This window comes from Condylura cristata, unplaced genomic scaffold (assembly GCF_000260355.1).
Source record: "Condylura cristata isolate star-nosed mole 26May11 unplaced genomic scaffold, ConCri1.0 scaffold00003, whole genome shotgun sequence".
Classification (NCBI taxonomy): Eukaryota; Metazoa; Chordata; class Mammalia; order Eulipotyphla; family Talpidae; genus Condylura; species Condylura cristata.
This window is the reverse complement of record NW_004567104.1, coordinates 61862003-61882104: the sequence shown is the minus strand read 5'-3', so window position 1 is coordinate 61882104 and position 20102 is coordinate 61862003. Positions and strand designations below refer to the sequence as shown.

The window sequence follows — 20102 nt, the reverse complement described above, 5'->3', positions numbered from 1 at the left end:
GATTCCCGCCTGCCCAGGAGGTGACCACATGGCATGGCAGACCTCTCGTTACCCGCCCGCTGCTCCCCTCAGCAGTGTGCTTCGTCGATCTGCCTGTTCTGCTCCCCACTCTGTCTCTCTGGTGAAGCCTCTCACCATCCCTGAGCCTCTGGCCTGTACCCCACCCCAGTTCTGTATGCACAAATAAATAAATCTTTAAAAAAAAAGATGCAAATTTAGAAGATACAGATTCTGTAATTTTTAAGAAAATGCAGACTTCCTGAGAATAAGGTTGACTTTTTTTTTTTTTAAAGATTTATTTATTCATACAGACTGGGGTGCAAGCCAGAGGTGCAGGGGCAGTGAGAGGATTCGCCAGAGACAGAGTGGGGAGCAGAACAGATAGACTGATGAAGTACACTGCTGAGGGGAGCAGCGGGTGCTGGGTCAAGAAAGGTCTGTCACACCATGTGGTCACCTCCAGGGCGGGGAATCGAACTAACTTGACTGAAGCGGTTGTGGCCAGCTTGCAGTGTGCTGCGTCCTAACCTGTTGCGCCACCAGAGAGTGCCAAGGTTATCTTTTAAACATAAAAGTTGTTCTTTTCTTTTTAATAAAAGTAGTTTTCATCATCTATATGAAATCTTAACAGGATGGTTAACTGATCCTGGGACCAGTCTGCTGGAGTTTTCAGTTTAAGCACTTCCCAGTCCTGTATTCCAATAGGCCCCCACAGCACTGAGGACACCAGACAGTTGGTTTCTCTAATTCCAAGTTCAAAATACTGATTTTGTAAGATTTCTGAGCATATGCTTTTATACCATAGTAAAGAAAAACTGAAGGTAAGAATTTTTTGAAGTATGAGTTGAATGAGAAAAGAAACATTCTTTTTGATTGTATTATCAAAATTAAAAAAGGGAACATGTAGCTTTTATAGTGAGCTACAGTTCAATAATGCTATTAAAAAAAGCAATAAAAATGGGAGAGGAGCACAGAAACTGAAGAATTTTGGTTAATCTAAATGAAATAGCAAAATATATACAGTGATTTCATCTTTAAAATATGTAAAAGTAAACAATACTATAATGAAAACACTGCAGAGATCCTGTGTTAGAGGGAGAACAAGCTGGCCACTGAAAAATATATCACCCCATTTTCTCACATATTCTGAAATGACTAGGATACCAGGAATTAATCCTCGGGAAAGCCTAAGAGAAGAAAAACATTAAAAGATAACACATAATTTTAGGAACAAAAACATTTAATGAGTTTAGTACTAAAAAAAATATTGTTAACACTATTAGCCAATGAAGCAAAAATAATCTATTACCAGCAGGTATTCTGTTTCTATTTTTGCTCATCAATATCCTTTATTCCTTTCAAATTAAAAAATTCTAATTTCTGCTAACAAGTCAGATGTGCACTATTAGGGCTCCTCAGGTAAAATGTTTCATCTCCGCTTAATTACTTTGGTTAAAAGAAAAAAAAAAATCAGGCTTGAAATCCCCAGGAACATCAAGTGGCCATGGTTAATACAAGAAAGGAGAAATCATACAGGCAATTGAATTTAATTTAAGGAAAAAAAAATAACAAAACATTTAAAAAAATAAAATGAAAATGTTAATTGTACCTTAAAGAACCCTGCTTCAGGGCCACACCTGTCATATACATTCCTGGATTTACCTATCGCCATGATAATACCTTGCATGTTCGGTGTCATCATGATCTGCCACAGGGATTTAAAGTGAAAGTTTTTGAATGGTTAACATTAAAAAATAATAGTAATAATTTCTTTACATGCAAGTTTGTAAAGTTCTTTGTTTTCCACTACTGATAAATCAAACGTTGCACATTTCATTGCAAATGTGATCCAATATGCATGAATTATTTCAGAATTATTCATACAGGGCCACAGCTAGCAAATATGGTGGTGCCTTTGTGCATATCTGCAAAAAGGCAACCTCTCTGATTGAGTAATTTAAAAGGGTACCCCTTTCTTGAGGAACAAAACTGAAAAATGTTCTGTTTTAAAGAACCATTCAGAAAACAGTAACACTTAACTAAAAACTATGCTTCTTCTTTAAGATTTGGGAGCTCAGTAAGAGTTCAATTTCAACTCCACTTCTATCTGCAGGCTGGGCATGTTGCAAAAAAAGTACCACCCAAACATCCATAAGCAGCAGCAGCAGCCCTGTATTCATAGGACTGATTTTCAGAAGTTCCAAGGCACATGCACTGTTAAATTGTCACTCCAAAAAATATATAAAACACCAAGCTGCCAACAGCATAAGGACTCGCATAAAAGACAGTTACTTGATTAATTGCAATTTTAATTTTTTAAATGCCAGAACTCACCCTAAGCAATTAACACAGTTATTAAAAACATAAGTTTCCAAAATTTTCAAGCATCAACATGGTAATAAAATAGATAACTGTCATAATATATTACTACAAAATATGAAATACTGTAGTGTTTTATTTAGTTTTGTAAAAGCTTATGATTCTTAGTAGTTTCTATTTTTAAATATTTGCAAATGAAATAACTTAAGGACTATGAAGTTGGTGTATTAGAGCAATCTAGAAATTACATTAATTATCGCTGAGTCACTGAAACTATAGCCCCTGTATTTATCCTAATGATACATGAAGACCTGCAATAAACTGAACAGTCTGCTTCTGAAAATCCTCTGACAACTTCTTTCTCACAAACTAGTTTCTTAATTTTTTTGTGGCCCAAACATTTTTACAATGTGGTGATTAACTTTTACATATGGCTTAATTAGAATCAGAGAGTAAAAGTCTTAAAGTGACTGGAAAAATTAATATATTAACATATATTTAATGGATAATAAATATTTATTTATCCATGCAAATAAAAACAAATGATAGAACCCAAGGTCTTTTCTATGGTTAATATTCAGAAACAGTTTTACTGGCTCTCCCTTAGATATATATATGTAAAAAAAAATTAACTGTAAGAATTTTTAGACAAGTGTGGAAAAAGCAGTGGATGGTAGATCTGATAGAACCAGAATAATAATGTATTTTCATCTAGCTTCCCAAGATTCACGTTATGAGAAGCAACAATGACTCAATATTGTTTGAAAACTAAGAAGATGAGGATACATAAGATGGGAGTGTCACAGCACTGTAAAACACTGGTAGGCATTCAGAAATACTGATAATCATTAATTCACAGTCAGAGACTGTAGAAGCAAAAATGCCAATAATCTATTGCAACCACACTCCAGGGCTTCTGGGGTGAAATGGTAGACAAAATATTATAAAAAGTAGTTCAAATAAAACATAAAAGGAAAATAAAAAACTCTTTTTACTGAAAATTTTCACTATTTAAACAAGCCTTATATATAATTTAGCAACCTGAGACTAAACTGATCCTATATCTGCATAAAAGAATTAACTCTATAAACACAAAATTATTTTAACAAATTCTCTCAATATTCTATTTGAATTTTCATTTGAAATTAAAAATCCTGTTAGCAATTGGTAGTGTAATTTCAGACCATGTGTGGCAAAGCTGTAAATTATGCAACAGACAAAGGTGTGAGGGTGCAGACATGCCCAAAGTAGTTGTTTGCAGTAAATAAATTTTAAAAAAAAAATTAGTAGAAATGGTGCAGAGGGCTATAAGAAAGGTACCTCATCATCATAACCCCCCTCCTTTGACTCAATCATAAACTGCCCTACATGAGGAATCGCCACCTCTACAACTTGCTGGTTAGAGGGTGGTTGGCTTGTGGTATTTTCAGGTTTCTGCAGAAGAAAATCATCAGTAGGAACATTAGAAAACAATGGAAGCACCAAATTTAAGTGCATACACTTGAGTCTTTTAAAAATCTGCATTTGCTTAGCTAAAAAATGAAACCATTTAAAACAGAATATGAAAAGCAAATATATTAACCAAGAAATAAAACAAGACTTATGACAACCCTGATTTTTATTTTTCTTCTTTAACAGCAATCTACAATTTTCACCAATCCACTAACAGAGGAAAGCGAGTGAGAAATCCAGGAAAGTCGACTCAAAGGACTATTCCTATTCCACAAGGACCTTATTTTACTGAATAGATTTATAACTGCCATTTTCACTAATTATCTATTAACAAATGCCAAAATCTTTAAAAAGTATTTAAGGAACATACATGGAGGTAGTTTGCTTAACTAATTTCAATTTGCACCACACAAGTTTTCTTAAGCAAATACAAACTTTAGTTTTTATATAAAATAAACAGGAAATTCTAAAGAATCTTAAATGGCTTTATTTCAGGTCAAAATACAGATAAATTATGATGATGTGAACTTTTCTGACCTTCCAGAAGTAAATGTACAAGAAGAGTTTAAGCAATAAAACTAATTGCAAGACTGGCATTGTCACTTTTAAAAAAACTGTTCTTATTCACTATAACAATTTTAGAAAGGGCTTTCTTTCTTTGCGACCTCAACTTTTCAGGAGGAAATAATAAAAATGCAAGTTTGTCATTCATCAGAGATAAAATCCACGAATCCCACACAGGTACATAATACTTGTACCATGATGTTTTTATATAAAAGTTACTATAAACAATCTATAATATCATTATACCCTTTATATTAAGCATACAAGCAGTAAAAAACAGAAAAGCATGTATCTTTTCTATTATATTCTCTCAATATCATTCTCTTTTCTCAAGTAAAAGGAAAGCAGTAGGGTGCTAGCTTTTAAAATGATATGCCTGTTAATAAACTTGGAAATCAAAATTTTAAGGGCTGACTTTGCAAATTTAAACTACACAGTAGCCAAACTTAAAAAACAAGAACAAAAACAAAACTGTGTATTAAGCAATGTTTTTGGTTTTCTAACAGCAGTTATAAGGATGATACTTATCAGAATGAAGGTTCTAAAACTTAAAAACCCTAATCAATTAGCACTGATTCTCACATACTTTTCATATCAAACTATCTTTTTGTATCTAACTTCTCTGCCCATTCTGTCTCCAGGTTTTTCTTCTCTATCTTCTAAAAGAAGTAGACTTCCCAGATCCATTAAAAAAAAGCATTTTTCAGCAAATCTTTAATAGCATAGCAGACTTTCACCCAAAATTCTCTCAGTTTTAGGTATTTGCATACTTTGGAATAAAACACACACACACACACACAATTTTAGGATAATATATAATCAAAATTCAAACAGGGAATTAAATGAAAAAGGAGTTCTTGAATTTTATTTCATTCCTTAAAATATAGCTAACTGAAATGAACCCTATTAATTGAACATTTTGATTAACTGAGGTCTTATATTAAAGATGGCTTTGTAATGAACAGGTTATTGGTGGGATTAAGTTCACTTAATAAATAGACAATAGTGTCCTGTCAATGAAACACAATACTAGGAGAGGAATCTTCACATAAAATTAGCTTTCATGAGACCTGTATTAGAAGCTGCTTGTGCTCACTAATAAAATAAAAATGGTTTTATAGTAACAAACTCTTGAAATAACATCTCTTTAATATCCTATTCATTGAAACAGCACACCACCATTGTGCTTAAGTTACTGTTATAAAAAGATATACTGAGAACTATAACAACACAGGAGGGTTGCAGTAATGACAATTTTTAGGAAACTACTAAAATGTGGGCAAATTATTTTGTAAAATCATGTCGTTATTTACCCTACTAGTACTACTCTAATTTAGAGTATCTAGTGCTTTATGTTTAAACACATTCTATGGAACATGAAAATCATACTTTATATTTCCAACTATCCAATGTAGTAATACTAAAGATGGGAGGGGGGGTGTAATGGACAGGAGGAATAATGCTAAGTAGAGAACTTCTCATTATAAGTTCCAAACCAAATGAACAATTTAAGATTATGATTTTTCTTAATGGTCTAACAGGAAGACACTAGAATTTTAATACCACAGCCGAGTAAACTACAGCCTGGAGTCACACAGACACCCACAGATGCTGACCATGTTGTGCCCCTCCTGACTCCCAGGCAGGCTTGCTCTCCATACACCGCTAGGAAAAGTTGTGACTGTGACTATGTTCCGAGGGCTAAAATAAAAGATCTTACCGACTGCAAAACTGTTTCAGGACTTTTATCTTCATGCTCATGTGATGCCTTGGTAATTACTCGAATAGTTTCTTCTTTCAAGTGCTTTGAGAAATCACTTCTTGATGGCTGCTCTAGATATTCTGGTTCTCCTGCTTGTGCTTCATGAGAAAAGAATCAATTGTGTATCTAATATAAATCACAGAATCTATACTAAGATGATTCTATTTGTAATTTGAAGTTATAACAACCGATTTATCTCTTCTACTTAAAGAAATATGTCCTTCAACATACAGCACTCCCCCCCCAGAATTTACCAAAAAAAAAAAAAAAAATCCAAGAACAGTAGTTATCAATAATTCCAGAAAAAAAAGTATATTATAGCTTATAAGAAGGAATTCAAGCAAGTTTTTCTGCTATGGTAATTGCCAAAATCTCATTTTGGAAGATCACTAACATTTTAGCAAAAAAGCAAAAATTAAAAAAAGGGAAAAAAGAAATACTGACTGAATCTCCACGGAGCCAGTAGCTATTTTTCTGGTCACTGTATTCTTTTTCACACCTACCTGAAAACCCTAACCCTGAATGAACTCAACCTTCTGTATTTTCTGACCTTGCCCCTGATAACTGAGTGTTGTCAGAGGAAAAACAATCATAGCTTGGCAAACTGGTGAAGAACTCCTAAAGATACATCTACTACTGTACTCTGATGGAACAATATACTTTGAAGGTTTACTGGATGCTTCACCCAGTAAAAATCTTTACACACAAACTACAGGAATTTACATAAATAAGTCTCTATCTCCCCAAGAGCAGCACGTGTGTTCTTTGTCATTTGCTCAAAAGAGGTTTCCAATTTTATATGGCTTGTTTGCCTAACACATCAAAGACAAGGATTACCTTTAAACATTCAGACCTTTTACATTCAGATTGTTCCTTGTTCTTCCCTCTATCAATGCATTCATGTATTCTCACCACCCCCCACTCACTCACACACACACACACACACTCACACACATCTAGTAAATTCTACATATCCTAGGTATAGGCAGGGTTTCTCAGTCTTGGCACAATTGACATTTTCAATTACTCTTTGATGGTGAGGCTGTTCTGTGTTTCATCTACTCACTAGAAGCAAACAGCACTATTCCCTCAGATACGACAGAAAAAATGCTGATCAAAATGGGATGAGAAGCACTGTCCCAGAGCCAGAGTAACTTGCACTTCTTCTTAATAGCATTTACTACACCTACCACTTAACTGCTGTTCTATCTGTTTGAAGCCTATATCCTTGCTAGCCTGTAAGACTCTCAAGAGTTAAGAACACCATCCCCCTATTGCAACACTGTTTCTTCAACACCTAGCATAGAATATACATACAACAACAGAATAAGCGGATTAATAACTAAGCTAATGCAAGGATATGAGTACACTTAAATGTTCTACACTGGCAGAGGGGTTAGTTAAGTCAGCCCTTGCCCACCCACCTGGTGACACAGAACAGGTTACTGTCATCTTCTCCAATATTTTAGTTAAGAACAATCTCTCAAAATGAAATATTATTCAAAAAAAATCACTACAGTTGTAATATATAGACAGTCATCCACTTTATACAATAATTTTTAATGAAGCATCTAAGTATATGCAAATCACTGCATCAGCCACTTGGACTTCCAAGTGTGAACACAAAGTTGCCAGTCTGTGCCCCCATGCAGCTCGGGATGAGCAATGAAGTAAGTCATGAACCCAAAATTCACACATGTGAATTGCGACAATTTTACACTCATACCATGTAGGAATAAGATGAGGGAGGAACAATTTAGAATAGGGGATGAAAGTAATCTACCTTTTTAGTGGAAAGATGATGGGTTGGATTTGTCAGAGCACAAGAGAAAACCAAACGATGGCCAGTGCAGCCAGATGCAATACGAGTAGGGCCAAGCCATTTGAGGCCTCTGACTCTCCTGAAATTTTTGAGGTCAAAGTTCATGAATAATGTTTTAAATGCAATGGCAACAAGGCAAGTTCTAATGTATATATATGCACCTTGGATATGTTGTGAAGTCTAGACTAGGGAGCAAAGGAACTAGGAAGTCATACCTACAGCCACACATTTTCAGACTGCTTCCTGAGTATAATTACTATGGAGATAACTTTTAAAATGTTAATATCCCCCTTTACTCTGGGATCACCCCTAAAATATTCATTCCAGAGGGAATAAATTCTATTTAGAAAAAGATTCAGGGTGGGAAGGGGAGAATCTACTATATGGTCTTCACTAAGCTTGTTTCTGGAGTTATAAAAACATCAAACAGTCTTTGCTTTAAAGCAACTTGAGAAAACTGAAGACACTGTTCATTCCACCAGGCCTACTTTTAGGCATCAGCTGTACTTTCTTGGCATATCAGTTTATTTTCATCTTGCAGGCAGCATTTGCAGAGATCCCTGGGACAGCTAGGGACACCCTAGGGAAACTCATGAAAGCTTTAGGAATACATTTTATACCAGTATTACCATGTTATCTGATTTTGTTTTTAATGTTGGTATACTACATATGTTAAAAGGGGTTCAAATACTTGTAAGAGAGGAGTAGCAGAAGTAACCCAATCATTCAGGCAAAACTCTTTTCTTCTTCAAAGTAACTTCTGTTTCTTAAGTAAGCTCACTCATGCTGCCTAACCAGAGCTATCTGAAAATCTTTCTTAAAAATACATATATTCTGGACCTTGGCAGAGATTTTGATCCTCCTAAGTCTGAGATAGGTGCATTATTTGTACTCAGAAAAAAAAAAAAAATCCTAAGGCAATTTTGATGTAAACATCCAAAGTGAGGAGCTATTAGTTAAATCTCCAAACATAAGTGTTCAGGCAAGTTTTCCTTTGCAGTAGCAAGTTTAAAGAGTTATTGTGAGAGAGAACAAAGTGAGTTTCCCATCATTTATCACTCATTTCTAGTAAGACAAGAAACAATAGTGGTGAAGTGATAATCTATGGATTTCTTGCTCATATCTAAGCAAAAAAGGAACAAATATTCTTTTAATTTGTACTATATAAATGAATATCCTCATTTGTAATATAACTCAATATAATTTGAATTTTAATGATTTTATATAAACTAGATTATTATACAGATTTTCGGGGAGGGAAGAAAAATAACTGATGGGTGTTATTAACAAATTTCCTTGCATAAATGTCCACTAGTGACTTATAATCCTTGCACACTCCAGAGACTTAAACACAGGTCCTCTGATATTCTGAAAGTATCAGACAAAGTCAAACAAATTACTCTGAAAATTGTGAAGAAAAGTAGGCGGAAGAGGATGCAGATATTAAAGTAAAATTTCTCTAATAATAATAAGGAATAACTGGTTGAAATAAACATTATAATAAGTTTCCTTACTGTGTTCTGATATGTTTCATAGCAACAGAGATGTACTTCTTAATATAATATGTAAAGTATTATAGCAGTAGAACCTTTTAAACAAGGATCTTGTTCCTGAAATTTATAGTTATTACAGTCTATTTTTACTAACTAAAAGTACAAATTTGTAGTAATTCTACAGAGATAATGATACTTCCTAGACAAGGACTGCTTCCATCACTTTCTGAAATTAATGGAAGGTAATTGTCAAACAGTTCTCTGTGAACTGATCACATCCATTTCTTTATTTTTCAGTTACCTGGTTTCCTCTCAAAATTCCTACATTTTTTATACTAATAAAGAGATATAAGAATACGTGTCTGATACTTTACTACTGGATTTTTTTATTAATTATAAAACAGCATATAAAGTAGGAAGAAAGGATGCATGGCCTTTACATACAAAAGAATTCTAAGATGACATTAAAGTAGCCAGCCAAGGTTGACTGGTTCTATCTGGATTAGTGAACACAATAACTTAGTAGACTTAACTAAATAAAAAGAAAGTATATTTAGTCCATAAATTTGGAGTTCTATGAGAAACAGGCAAGGTAGAGGATATATTTCAATATTTTTGGACCATAAAATGTGGGTTTGCCAAGAACAAAGTTAGAGCTTAACTAACAATGGAGAATACCCTTTGAGTGCTTTGGTTACCACTACCTCTTATCACCACTAATGCAGTCCCTCCGCCTAGTAAGTTAAGAGTGACATGCAAGTGAGGTACATAAAAGTCAAGGGCAGAATAACTAATCACTCCACCTTGGGACAAATTCTGGGGTGTGATTTTGGAAGAACATGTACAGAAGATAAAGTATGAGATCACAAAGAAACAGAATTGTCAACTATAATGTAGTTACTACACTTACACTTGAATTTACAAACCTCTTGACATCCATTGAGTTATTTTCTACTAATGTGAACAACATCACCATGATGAAACTGCACTGCTGTAAAACCAAAGATTCATCTTTTTTACATAGATAAGAAGATATAGTGCTGCCTAGTAGTAAATCACCAGACACTACAACTGTGGTATTCATATATACATCCTTTTAAACATGTAAACATAAAGATGTTGTTGGTTTAATACAATATATTGGTTTAATAAAAATTCTCAATCAAATCCTGTTAATCAAGATCAAGGACTTAACTATGGAATGTATATGCAAAGAAGTTACAAGGTCTGGACAGAACTGTGCAAGTCTGATCTGCCTTTATCCCATGAATAAATCTCCCATGAATAACTACTATAAATGATAACTGAAACTCACCTATGCAACTTTGAATGAGAAACTAAAAGATAGAACTAAACTGCTGAAATGCTTTCTTAAAAAATAAAAACAAAACCTGTAAGGTCTTATAAAATAAAATTACTCACTAACACCAAAGTTAAAAAAGAGACAAGTAAATTTGAAGAAAGTATTTGTTCTTAATTTACCTCTTTCCATTTCCCCAATACTGAGAAATCTTTACAATTTAGTAATGATAAAATTAATCTTTAAAGGATCAAAAGACATTATATTTTCTATTTTGCTTGATTTTATTTATTTTAAACTGAACATTTTCTTATCAGCTAATTATTTTACAATATCATTTGTATATATTTATATTTATTTTGCAAGTTGTATATTTTTTACTTGGAATACATAAAATGTGGTTTCAGCTAATTTTGTTTTTAATTTTAAGAATTCTGAGAAAAGTAAAATAAAATATATCAATACTGTTATTTTGGTACTGCACAATATATATATGGATATGCCCACAATGTTATTGTGCTCATATATGAAATTATTGAAGCTCACTCTTTTGATAACTTTAGTAAACTGCTTGGTTACTTGGTTTCATGGCTCTTTCAAGCTTCATCCAATCAGAATCAAGCTCAATGAAAATAGATACAATATGTAAAATTAAAGCAGAAAAGACTCAGTGGTGCCTGGCAATCAGATAAACTTAATTGTTATATATCAGGTAATTTTTACTAGTTTCTTCATATTTTCAGATGACTTTTACAGACTGCTTCATACATTAAAATAACTAAAGTTTAAAAATTTTAATGAGCATAACTTATTTTTATAGTATAACACAACTTAATAAGAATAGACTAACCTGCTGTTACGGAAGACTCTGACTCTCTTAATTTCTGAGATGCTAAAAGTTTTTCCTGTAACACTTTCTGGGCAAGTTGTGTATCCCATTCTTGTAGTTCTTTTTCAAATCGTTGGTTGTCTTCTTCAACAAAATCTCTTAAGTCAGGTGGCAATGTTTCTATTCCAACAAGGGCCTGTCCAGTTTCTTTATTAAACTCTTCTGCAAATCATATTTCAAAAACTAAGTAAAATCAAGAATTAAGGGAAAAATACAAAAAATAATAATACACTTCAAATAGGTTTAAGACTATAAATTATACACTTTATATAAATACACTTCATATCAATACATCTAAATGCACTTCAAGTAGGTTTAAAACTACGAATTATAAACAGTAAATCAGTATTACCTAAAAATAAAAATTAATTCTCAGAAAAACAATAATGGAAACATCTGATAATGCATTATAGATCATGTTTTCAGCATTAATTTTTAACATGGAACAAAATATAATGTCAAAACTGCTTGCTACTCAAACAATAACACAGTACCATTTTATTCCACTATAAAAAATACCAAAAATTTGATAATTCATGAAGCAGAATTTATCATAAAACTAGAAAAACTCAAAACCTTCTGTTCAAAAAAATAAGTAGAATGAATTTATAAAACAAGACTTTAAGAAAATCAAATAAATGTTTTTTTTCTTTTAAGTAGTCTGCCTCTATTATTCACATAAAAAGGTAAGCCATTAAGTGGACAGTTTAGATAATATATCTCAATGGTTAAACACAACAGCTTGTTTTATCAATTTCAAAAATCTTTACTAAGTTTTCTATAACAAGCCTGAATTCAAGTACAGAAATAAGAAAGACAAAGAAAATGTCATGGTCTCTGGCTTTGAGTAGAGCAGATTAAAGTGGAAAAGACAAGTACACATACAACACATGCCCAGCAAAGGGATATGCTGTGAGAACACTTTGTGGTAGGTCAAGGAAACTGGGCAGAGGAGATGACACATGAATTGAGTTTGACAGAAGAACAGAAATTAGGGAAAAGAAGAAAGAAATAAGAACACTAACAATAAAAAGCATCACATGGATATACATCAGTGTAAAATGGTTTGCTGTGAAAAGAATACATAAGAAGTTCAAGTAAATTATATAAATGTTGAAATGGATTGTGATAAGTGAAGCTGCAGAGACAGTGAAAAGCCAGCAAATGAAGGCTTTATGTGATAGGCACAAAAGGAGATTTTAGCATAGAGCAAGAGATCAGATTTACATTTTACAGTAGTGCTAAGTAGCTGCTAAGTGGTTCTTAGTCCTGGTCACAATACTTCCTAATTGTGCTTTCATCTTCTTACCTTGTATTAAGAATTGTGCCTTATCATTTATATACATTAAACAGTATGCACTGGCATTTCGATAACCACCAAAAGAGTCCCTCACTAGCTCTTCCCATGATGATTTTGTAACAGCAATATCATTGTACTTCATCCACCTGTTCTCACGGTGATCAAAAATGTATGCCCAGTAGTGACCAGCGTTAGCTTGACCTTCATGAACTAAAACAGCATGTAAGCGGTAAGGAACCTATATATGAAGAGAGAAGAGTTAAACTGCAGTTGCACAGTCTGTACACTACATTACATGATACCCAAACTCTGGCTGGAAGATACCACTGGTCCATATTCTTTTACACAAGAGAAAATTGACAGGAATTAAAATTTTGAAAAAAATTAAACAATGAAATAAAATAGGGGAGGGAAGGGAAGATAAGTAACATAGCGACATATAAACCAAACAAGTGTGTATATTAGAATATGATTTTCAAAACTTTGAAAAATGTATTATGTATACATTCAGTGGAATATTTATTCTTTCAAGGAACTTATGATGATCTAGTTTATATACAGAACATGATTTGTCTGCATTTTCGTATAAATTGATGAGCTTAGTAAAACACTTATATGAAGTATAACAGCGTTATAACTTATATTATGCAATATTTCAAAAAATATATTAAAGCCTTAGGAAAAAATTTATGCTCAACTAATAAAAAAGTATAAGCAATAAGTGTAAGAATACAACTCCATGTGGGAAGTGTAAAATGAGATCAATGATATAAAGATAAAATTATCTTTTTAATTTTATTTTTATTTTATTCACTAGTTCAAAATTTAACTTACCTGGATCATAGATTTGTCAGAGTACATTAGGTCAATTGTTCGATGGATTCTAGATATGCTTTCTTGCAAATCTAAGGACAGAAGATGTCGTTTAATGATTAACATTATGTATGTTTCCACTGAGACTTCCACTGAGGTAGAGACTAAAGGTTTTTCTCTCAATGTTAAAGGAATAAGAAAAATTTCCTGAAACAGTTCTTAAAAACCTCACTATTACGAGTTTATGTAAAACAAAATATAGTTAAAGATACAGCATAAATACATAATTAAAAACAAACAAAAAAAAAGTGACTCTCACCTAGAAAGTAAGCAGTCAATAAAGTCAATCTTTACTCAAATTTACAAAGGATGATTTCAGGAAAAATTAAAGCTAAACCTAACAAATAAATTCAGTCTGTCATATTCAGTAGAAATGTGTCTAACATCTAGTATATTGTTTTGGAAATATTATCTGATTAATTAATGCTAGCTAATGAATTTAATGATAAAAATTACCCTTATGTACGAGAAACACTAAGGGAAATCTTTGTTGTCATTAATACTAGTTGTCAGTCACCATCATAGACGACTTACATCCAATACCAACACACACACCACACATGCCCTGAGAGCACTGTTCCTATTTTTTTTATTTGGCTAGGTGCCATTAAGACTCATTAAAAGCTTAGATAGCGCTTACAGATCATATTTGCAACTCTCTGAGAAGATTAAAATTTAATTAATTCTTAAGCCTAAAGAAAATTTTTATCTCTTAACTTCACTGGATAAATATCAGAGAACTATATAATTGACATGTATAAAATTTGATACTGTATGATATGTTTCACCAATGACACAGCTGTGAAAACCAGTTAGATTTAAATACACAACAGAGCACTAAATTAGAAAATCAGACAATCTGCTATGTTATTAGTAAACTAAGTAATCCTAGGAAAGAAAACTTTTTAGTTTCTGAGAAAATAATATCATAAAAATAGAGCTAGACTAGGCCCTCCCTGGTGGCGCAGGGGGTTAAAGCACAGCACTGAGAATCTAAAGCCGCTTCCGCATGAGTTCGATTCCCGCCTGCCCCGGAGGTGACCACATGGCGTGGCAGACCTCTCCTGACCAACCCGCTGCTCTCCTCAGCAGTGTACTTCGTTGATCTGCCTGTTCTGCTCCCCACTCTGTCTCTGGTGAATCCTCTCACCCTCCGCATCTCTGGCCTGTACCACAGTTCTGTTTGAATAAATAAATAAATCTTTAAAAAAAAAAAATAGAGCTAGACTAGTTTAAAAATCCTTTCCAGAAAAAAAAAAAAAAAACTTACTAAGTTTATATATAAACCCAGAGGCTATTTCTCTTTCATTTTTAACATTATACTCATCCATCCAAGGTGACAGTATATGTTTCTTACCTCTGGTGTCATTTTCTATTTCGGTCCTCCAGCGATGTAAACAGCTTTCTAGCACAGAAAGTTCTTCTTCTGTTATATGCCTTGGTGCTGGATGCATAGGTAAATCTGGAGGTATCCGAGACTGAGTGAATGGTTTGTGTATTACAGATCTTGATGAAATGGCAGTTACTGATACAGGTGATGTGCTTGGCAATTCTGAAGAAGGAGTTCCCTGTTGTTCAGTTGTGCTGTAGTTATAAAAGATATAATCTTTATTATTAAACTTTCCATATTGCAAATCTGGACAAAGATTGTGCCAAACATATGTCATCCACCATTTTAAAAACAAAAGATCTTTAAAAAAGAGAAATATTTGGATTAATCTAATATCCCACTGAGACTCTAAATATACCAGGACTACATTCTTACAAGGGTAAAACTGTAGCTTTATAATAGACATGGCTTGAATATACTTACCTAAAGAAATAAAAACAACGAAAAAAAGTTGTATGTATACCGGAATTACAAAGATCTTCCCTTGCTAATACTCCTGATACAACAGATCAAAAAAATATCTAATTTAACAGATTTATTTTCATAGATAAAAGCTGAAACATGTATCAAAACAACCTAAAGTATTCTGAAAAGAAAATAAATGAAAATTTCAATCTATAATCAAAACTTTATTAAACAATGAAATAAGAACCAGGAAACATATAAGTTTCTAAGTAAATAACTTTTTGAGTTCACGAAAATAAGTCCCACCACACATTTTACAAAACTTTCTTAAAAGGCATCAATTACATTGTCATGCAATATATGCAACAAAGCTGTCTCCTGAAAGAAGAAAACTTTTTACCTTGGTGAAGTCTGTGGTGGTATGGAACCACTAGGTGGAGAACTAGCATCAATATCCTCAACAGGAGAAGTGCATACAGGTTTACTTGAGGCAAATTCCAATGCATATTGGAGAACATCTACCAAGGGGAATCGTTTGGGACCCGAACCATAGCTTAAATATCTGTTGACCATAACATGTATGAATGCTTTTTTTGAACATAAAGCATATTTGGTTTTTTCAAAACTTGTTATAAAACATGATTAAAACACTTCAATAAATCAACAATGAAGTTCCACTTGGTTTCAAATAAGATGGTTAAAACTGAATATATATTCAAGAAATATTCTCCAAAGGGAGACAATCAAAGCTGATTAAGATTGAATGTGTGTATAAACTTCTTAAAAAATTTTAAGTGTTACTCTAAGTTGTATTCCTGAAACTTTATTTTTAGCTGTCATCTGGTCTCATGATTAACATGGTGGTTAATATTATATTATCGTCCTATCTCGATTATTTACGATAAGGTTCTGCAATCTTTTAGGAGTAAAGATTGCTGGAAAACGATATATTATTTTTGAGATTTAGTTTTCAGATTAACACTAAGCCATGGGAGCAGAGAGTAGATCAAATGTTGCAAACTACCATCTCTCAGGTTACATTTCAGCCTGTAGACAGAGAATTTGACAGTGTAGATTTAGGCTTCTTTTGGAAACAATCTGAAGCTGTAGACAACACAGAGACCATTCCACGCACTGGACCGCGCACTGGTGTAGCGGGCAGCCGCTCCTCCTCAGAAGTGTCCTCTAGCTGCCCCTGGTTTACCAGCTTACACTTTACTTGGTTCTGTTATATTTATGTGTTAGGTATGACATATTTTAACATGTTTAATGTACTTAATTTACTGTATATTAATACGTAAGTTCTATTTTAGTTATCATTTAAAATATCAGTTTGAAGTGGATAACAGACTTGTATTTATTGTGGGATGGTGGCCACAAAAAAATTAGCTAACATGTAACACCACGTACACATAGTAGAAGTGTTGTTTTGTGTGTGTGTGTGTGTGTGTGTGTGTGATGAGAAGATTTAGATCAACTTCTCACCAACTTTCAATGAAGCACAACAGTATTGCTAAGTACAGTCACCAAAAATACAAACACTCCCACTACTTATACAATTGGAAGTTTGTATCTTTAACTGCCTTTACCTGTTTTACCCACTCCTGACTCTTCAATTCAGGCAACCAGCAGTCTGCTCTTACTTCCAGCAGTACAGCACTACTTACAGTAATAGGGCATGGCAACAGCGTAGGTACACACTGCCAGAGGACAGATCAAGAATACATGGTCTATCCATATATAACTGTGCCATTAAATGAAAGGTTGACATTTACAACTAAATGGAAGTTTGCGGTAATTATGTGTAATAAAGCAAGTCAGAATGACAAAAACAAATATTGGATATTACATAACAATATGTAAAGTTTTTTTTTTTTTTTTCAGAGAAGGGTATAAGCCAGAGGTGAGGTGCAGAGGGTAAGAGGAGACAAGAGTGGGGAGCAAAACAGGCTAACTGACTGAAATACACTGCTGAGGTCACTGCTAAGGGGAGCAGAAGGAGAGACAGGAAAGATCTGCTGTGCCATGTGGGTGAATTTCCTGGCCACAGATCGAACTCAGACCATAGTGGTGTGAGAGTGGACTTAAAACCCAAGGCCACCAGGAACACCCAGTAGATAATTTAACAGACCAAAATATTTACCAAAACTACTGGACTATAATAAACAAAGTGAGACTCTGAGGCCAAGTGGGAGATGGGATAAGAAATGGGTCGAAGTAAAAGGGATGCTGGCAGGAAATAAAGATGCAGATGGAAAATATGAACTTAAATGAGAACAAAAAACTCTATCAATGCATACTAGTGATTAAAAAATAACAAGCTTGAGCCCTCCCTGGTGGCACAGTGGGTTAAAGCACAGCACTGAGAAACTAAAGCCACTTCCTCATGAGTTCCACCCTGCCTGCCCCAGAGGTGACCACATGGCGCGGCAGACCCACCCGCTGCTCCCCTCAGCAGTGTACTTCGGTGATCTGCCTGTTCTGCTCCCCACTCTGTCTCTGGTGAATCCTTTCACCGCGCCTGCATCCAAGAGTTTTTGTTTAATTTTAGCCTCTTGGCAAAACTGCTAGACCCATTGAGTAATTAAGGGATTAAAAAAATCCCTTTGTATCACAATTGCAAACCCTGTAACAAATGCACCAAGCATCTTTCATTAATTTGTCATGGATAGTAAAAAGCTTCCATGAGGCCCTGGTAGGCATTTGATTTTGTACCCTTCTTGGTGAAGAAAAGCTGAGTGGTTCTTTTTTTTTTTTTTTTTTTTTTTACTAGAACTCAAGAGCAGTATTTAATCTCAGAAGAAATGCCAATTACAGATTAAAATTATGTCTGTTTTTCAGCACCATGAGAATAATTTATTGACAGTGAAAAAAATATTTTAAATATTAAAATAATCTTCCAGTGCTAGCTATTTTTAAAATTTCAAAAATTCAAAAATATTCAAGCAAAATATCAACCCAGAATGATTACCTACTCTTAGAACCATAAATCAAAGCAAATTTAAAGATCTACTTAGTCACTAAATATATGACATTTTATAATCATCTCAATTTCTTATTTGTTAAAATACCTTTCTAGTCTTTGTTGCAATACTGTGAGGTAATCTTTAAGTCTCTTGATCTCTTCCCTCTTAATTCTTGTTATTTCTCTGTTTCTGTGCATGTATCTATCAATTAAATGAAAAATAGCAATCATTAGTATCTTCAATCTCATGGAAATAGATCCAATGTTAAATCTAATTTTGCCACAAGATTAATTTAAATTCTTATAATAAAACATCATATAATACAAAACCATTTTTTAAAAACTGGACAGAATTATAATATAAATACAAAGAGAATCCTAGTTTTTCTTCCCTATAAATTTTACTCCCAATATCTATAGTTTTCTAAATATTGAAGGACTGCCTTTTTCTTTCACAAATGGTATTACATAAAAATGAATCTAAGAAAATTTACGAAATCTCTCTCTAAACACAGTAGTTCTTCATTTGATCACTAGATTATTTCAAAATAAGTCATGCTGATATCAAAACATACCTGTCCAGATATAAAACTTGGGGAAACTCTAATTTGTTGTGAATTTTTTCTGGTCTTCCCAATGCCTGATTAAATTCAAATCTTGACAATTCAAATGTCAGTACAGGTGGTAGTTCTGTAAACCAATGCTAACAGTAAAGAAAACAACAAAAATCTTAAAAGCATGTTTCTATTTTATCTTTACATTGCAATTTTAAGAAAAGATGGAAGATTTATATAATCAGAAGAAACCAGAGGCTACTGTAATTTTAGGCACAAGATATTAGTTTTTAGACTGGTATTTTATGGCAACATCACAATACTGATGTCACAAACAACTAAATAGGTAAGCAACAAAACCCAACTTATTCCTAGAAGTTTTCACATTTGTTGAAAGTTCCAAGAATAGGAAAAACAGACAATCAGGAAAGATAAAAATCTTCAACAATTTTCCATCTTAAAAGATAACCTTCATATTAGAATTTTAATCACAAAGTGAAAACACTGGCTAAATTCATGGGTTGGTAATGCCAGCTTTATCTCTTCTTTAATATTATTAATCATTACTACTGAGAACAGAACTTAATACAGCAAGCAAACATACTGTCAAAGACATGACAAACTAAAATGTAGCACAAAAAAGAAAAAAACAGTTTACAATATCCTAAAAACTAGAAACTGGTATTTTCCATTTTTATATTTAATTTTCCTTCTAGGATTATACAGTTTGAGAAAAAGATCTATCACTAAGATATACAGAGCTTTTATTTACAGCAATTGTATTTAAGAAAGACTAAATGCTTGAACTCTGGTAGCTGTACAACAGAATGCCAAAGTAAAGTGATTTTCAGAAAAAAGACTCAAGTGCAAAGAAAAATGAATAAACTTACGACTCAACTACAGCAGTAAAAAATAATATAATGTGGCCCCTCCCTGGTGGTCCAGCAGGTTAAAGCACAGCACTGAGAAACTAAAGCCACTTCCTCATGAGTTCCACCCTTGCCTGCCCCGGAG

At 33.4% G+C, this 20102-nt stretch overlaps 1 protein-coding gene across 1 annotated transcript in view; it reads right to left on the bottom strand.

Moving 5' to 3' along the window:
* Positions 1–20102, bottom strand: part of USP25 (ubiquitin specific peptidase 25) — a 185721-nt gene that overhangs the window by 13660 nt on the left and 151959 nt on the right. Inside the window, exons 17-24 of the mRNA XM_012730671.1 lie at positions 19110–19237; positions 18641–18736; positions 15970–16131; positions 15132–15358; positions 13736–13806; positions 12911–13139; positions 11563–11763; positions 6056–6195 (exon numbers count right to left, since the gene is read on the bottom strand). Coding sequence (XP_012586125.1) covers positions 6056–6195; positions 11563–11763; positions 12911–13139; positions 13736–13806; positions 15132–15358; positions 15970–16131; positions 18641–18736; positions 19110–19237 — 1254 coding nt within the window. The remainder of the gene's footprint in view (positions 1–6055; positions 6196–11562; positions 11764–12910; positions 13140–13735; positions 13807–15131; positions 15359–15969; positions 16132–18640; positions 18737–19109; positions 19238–20102) is intronic.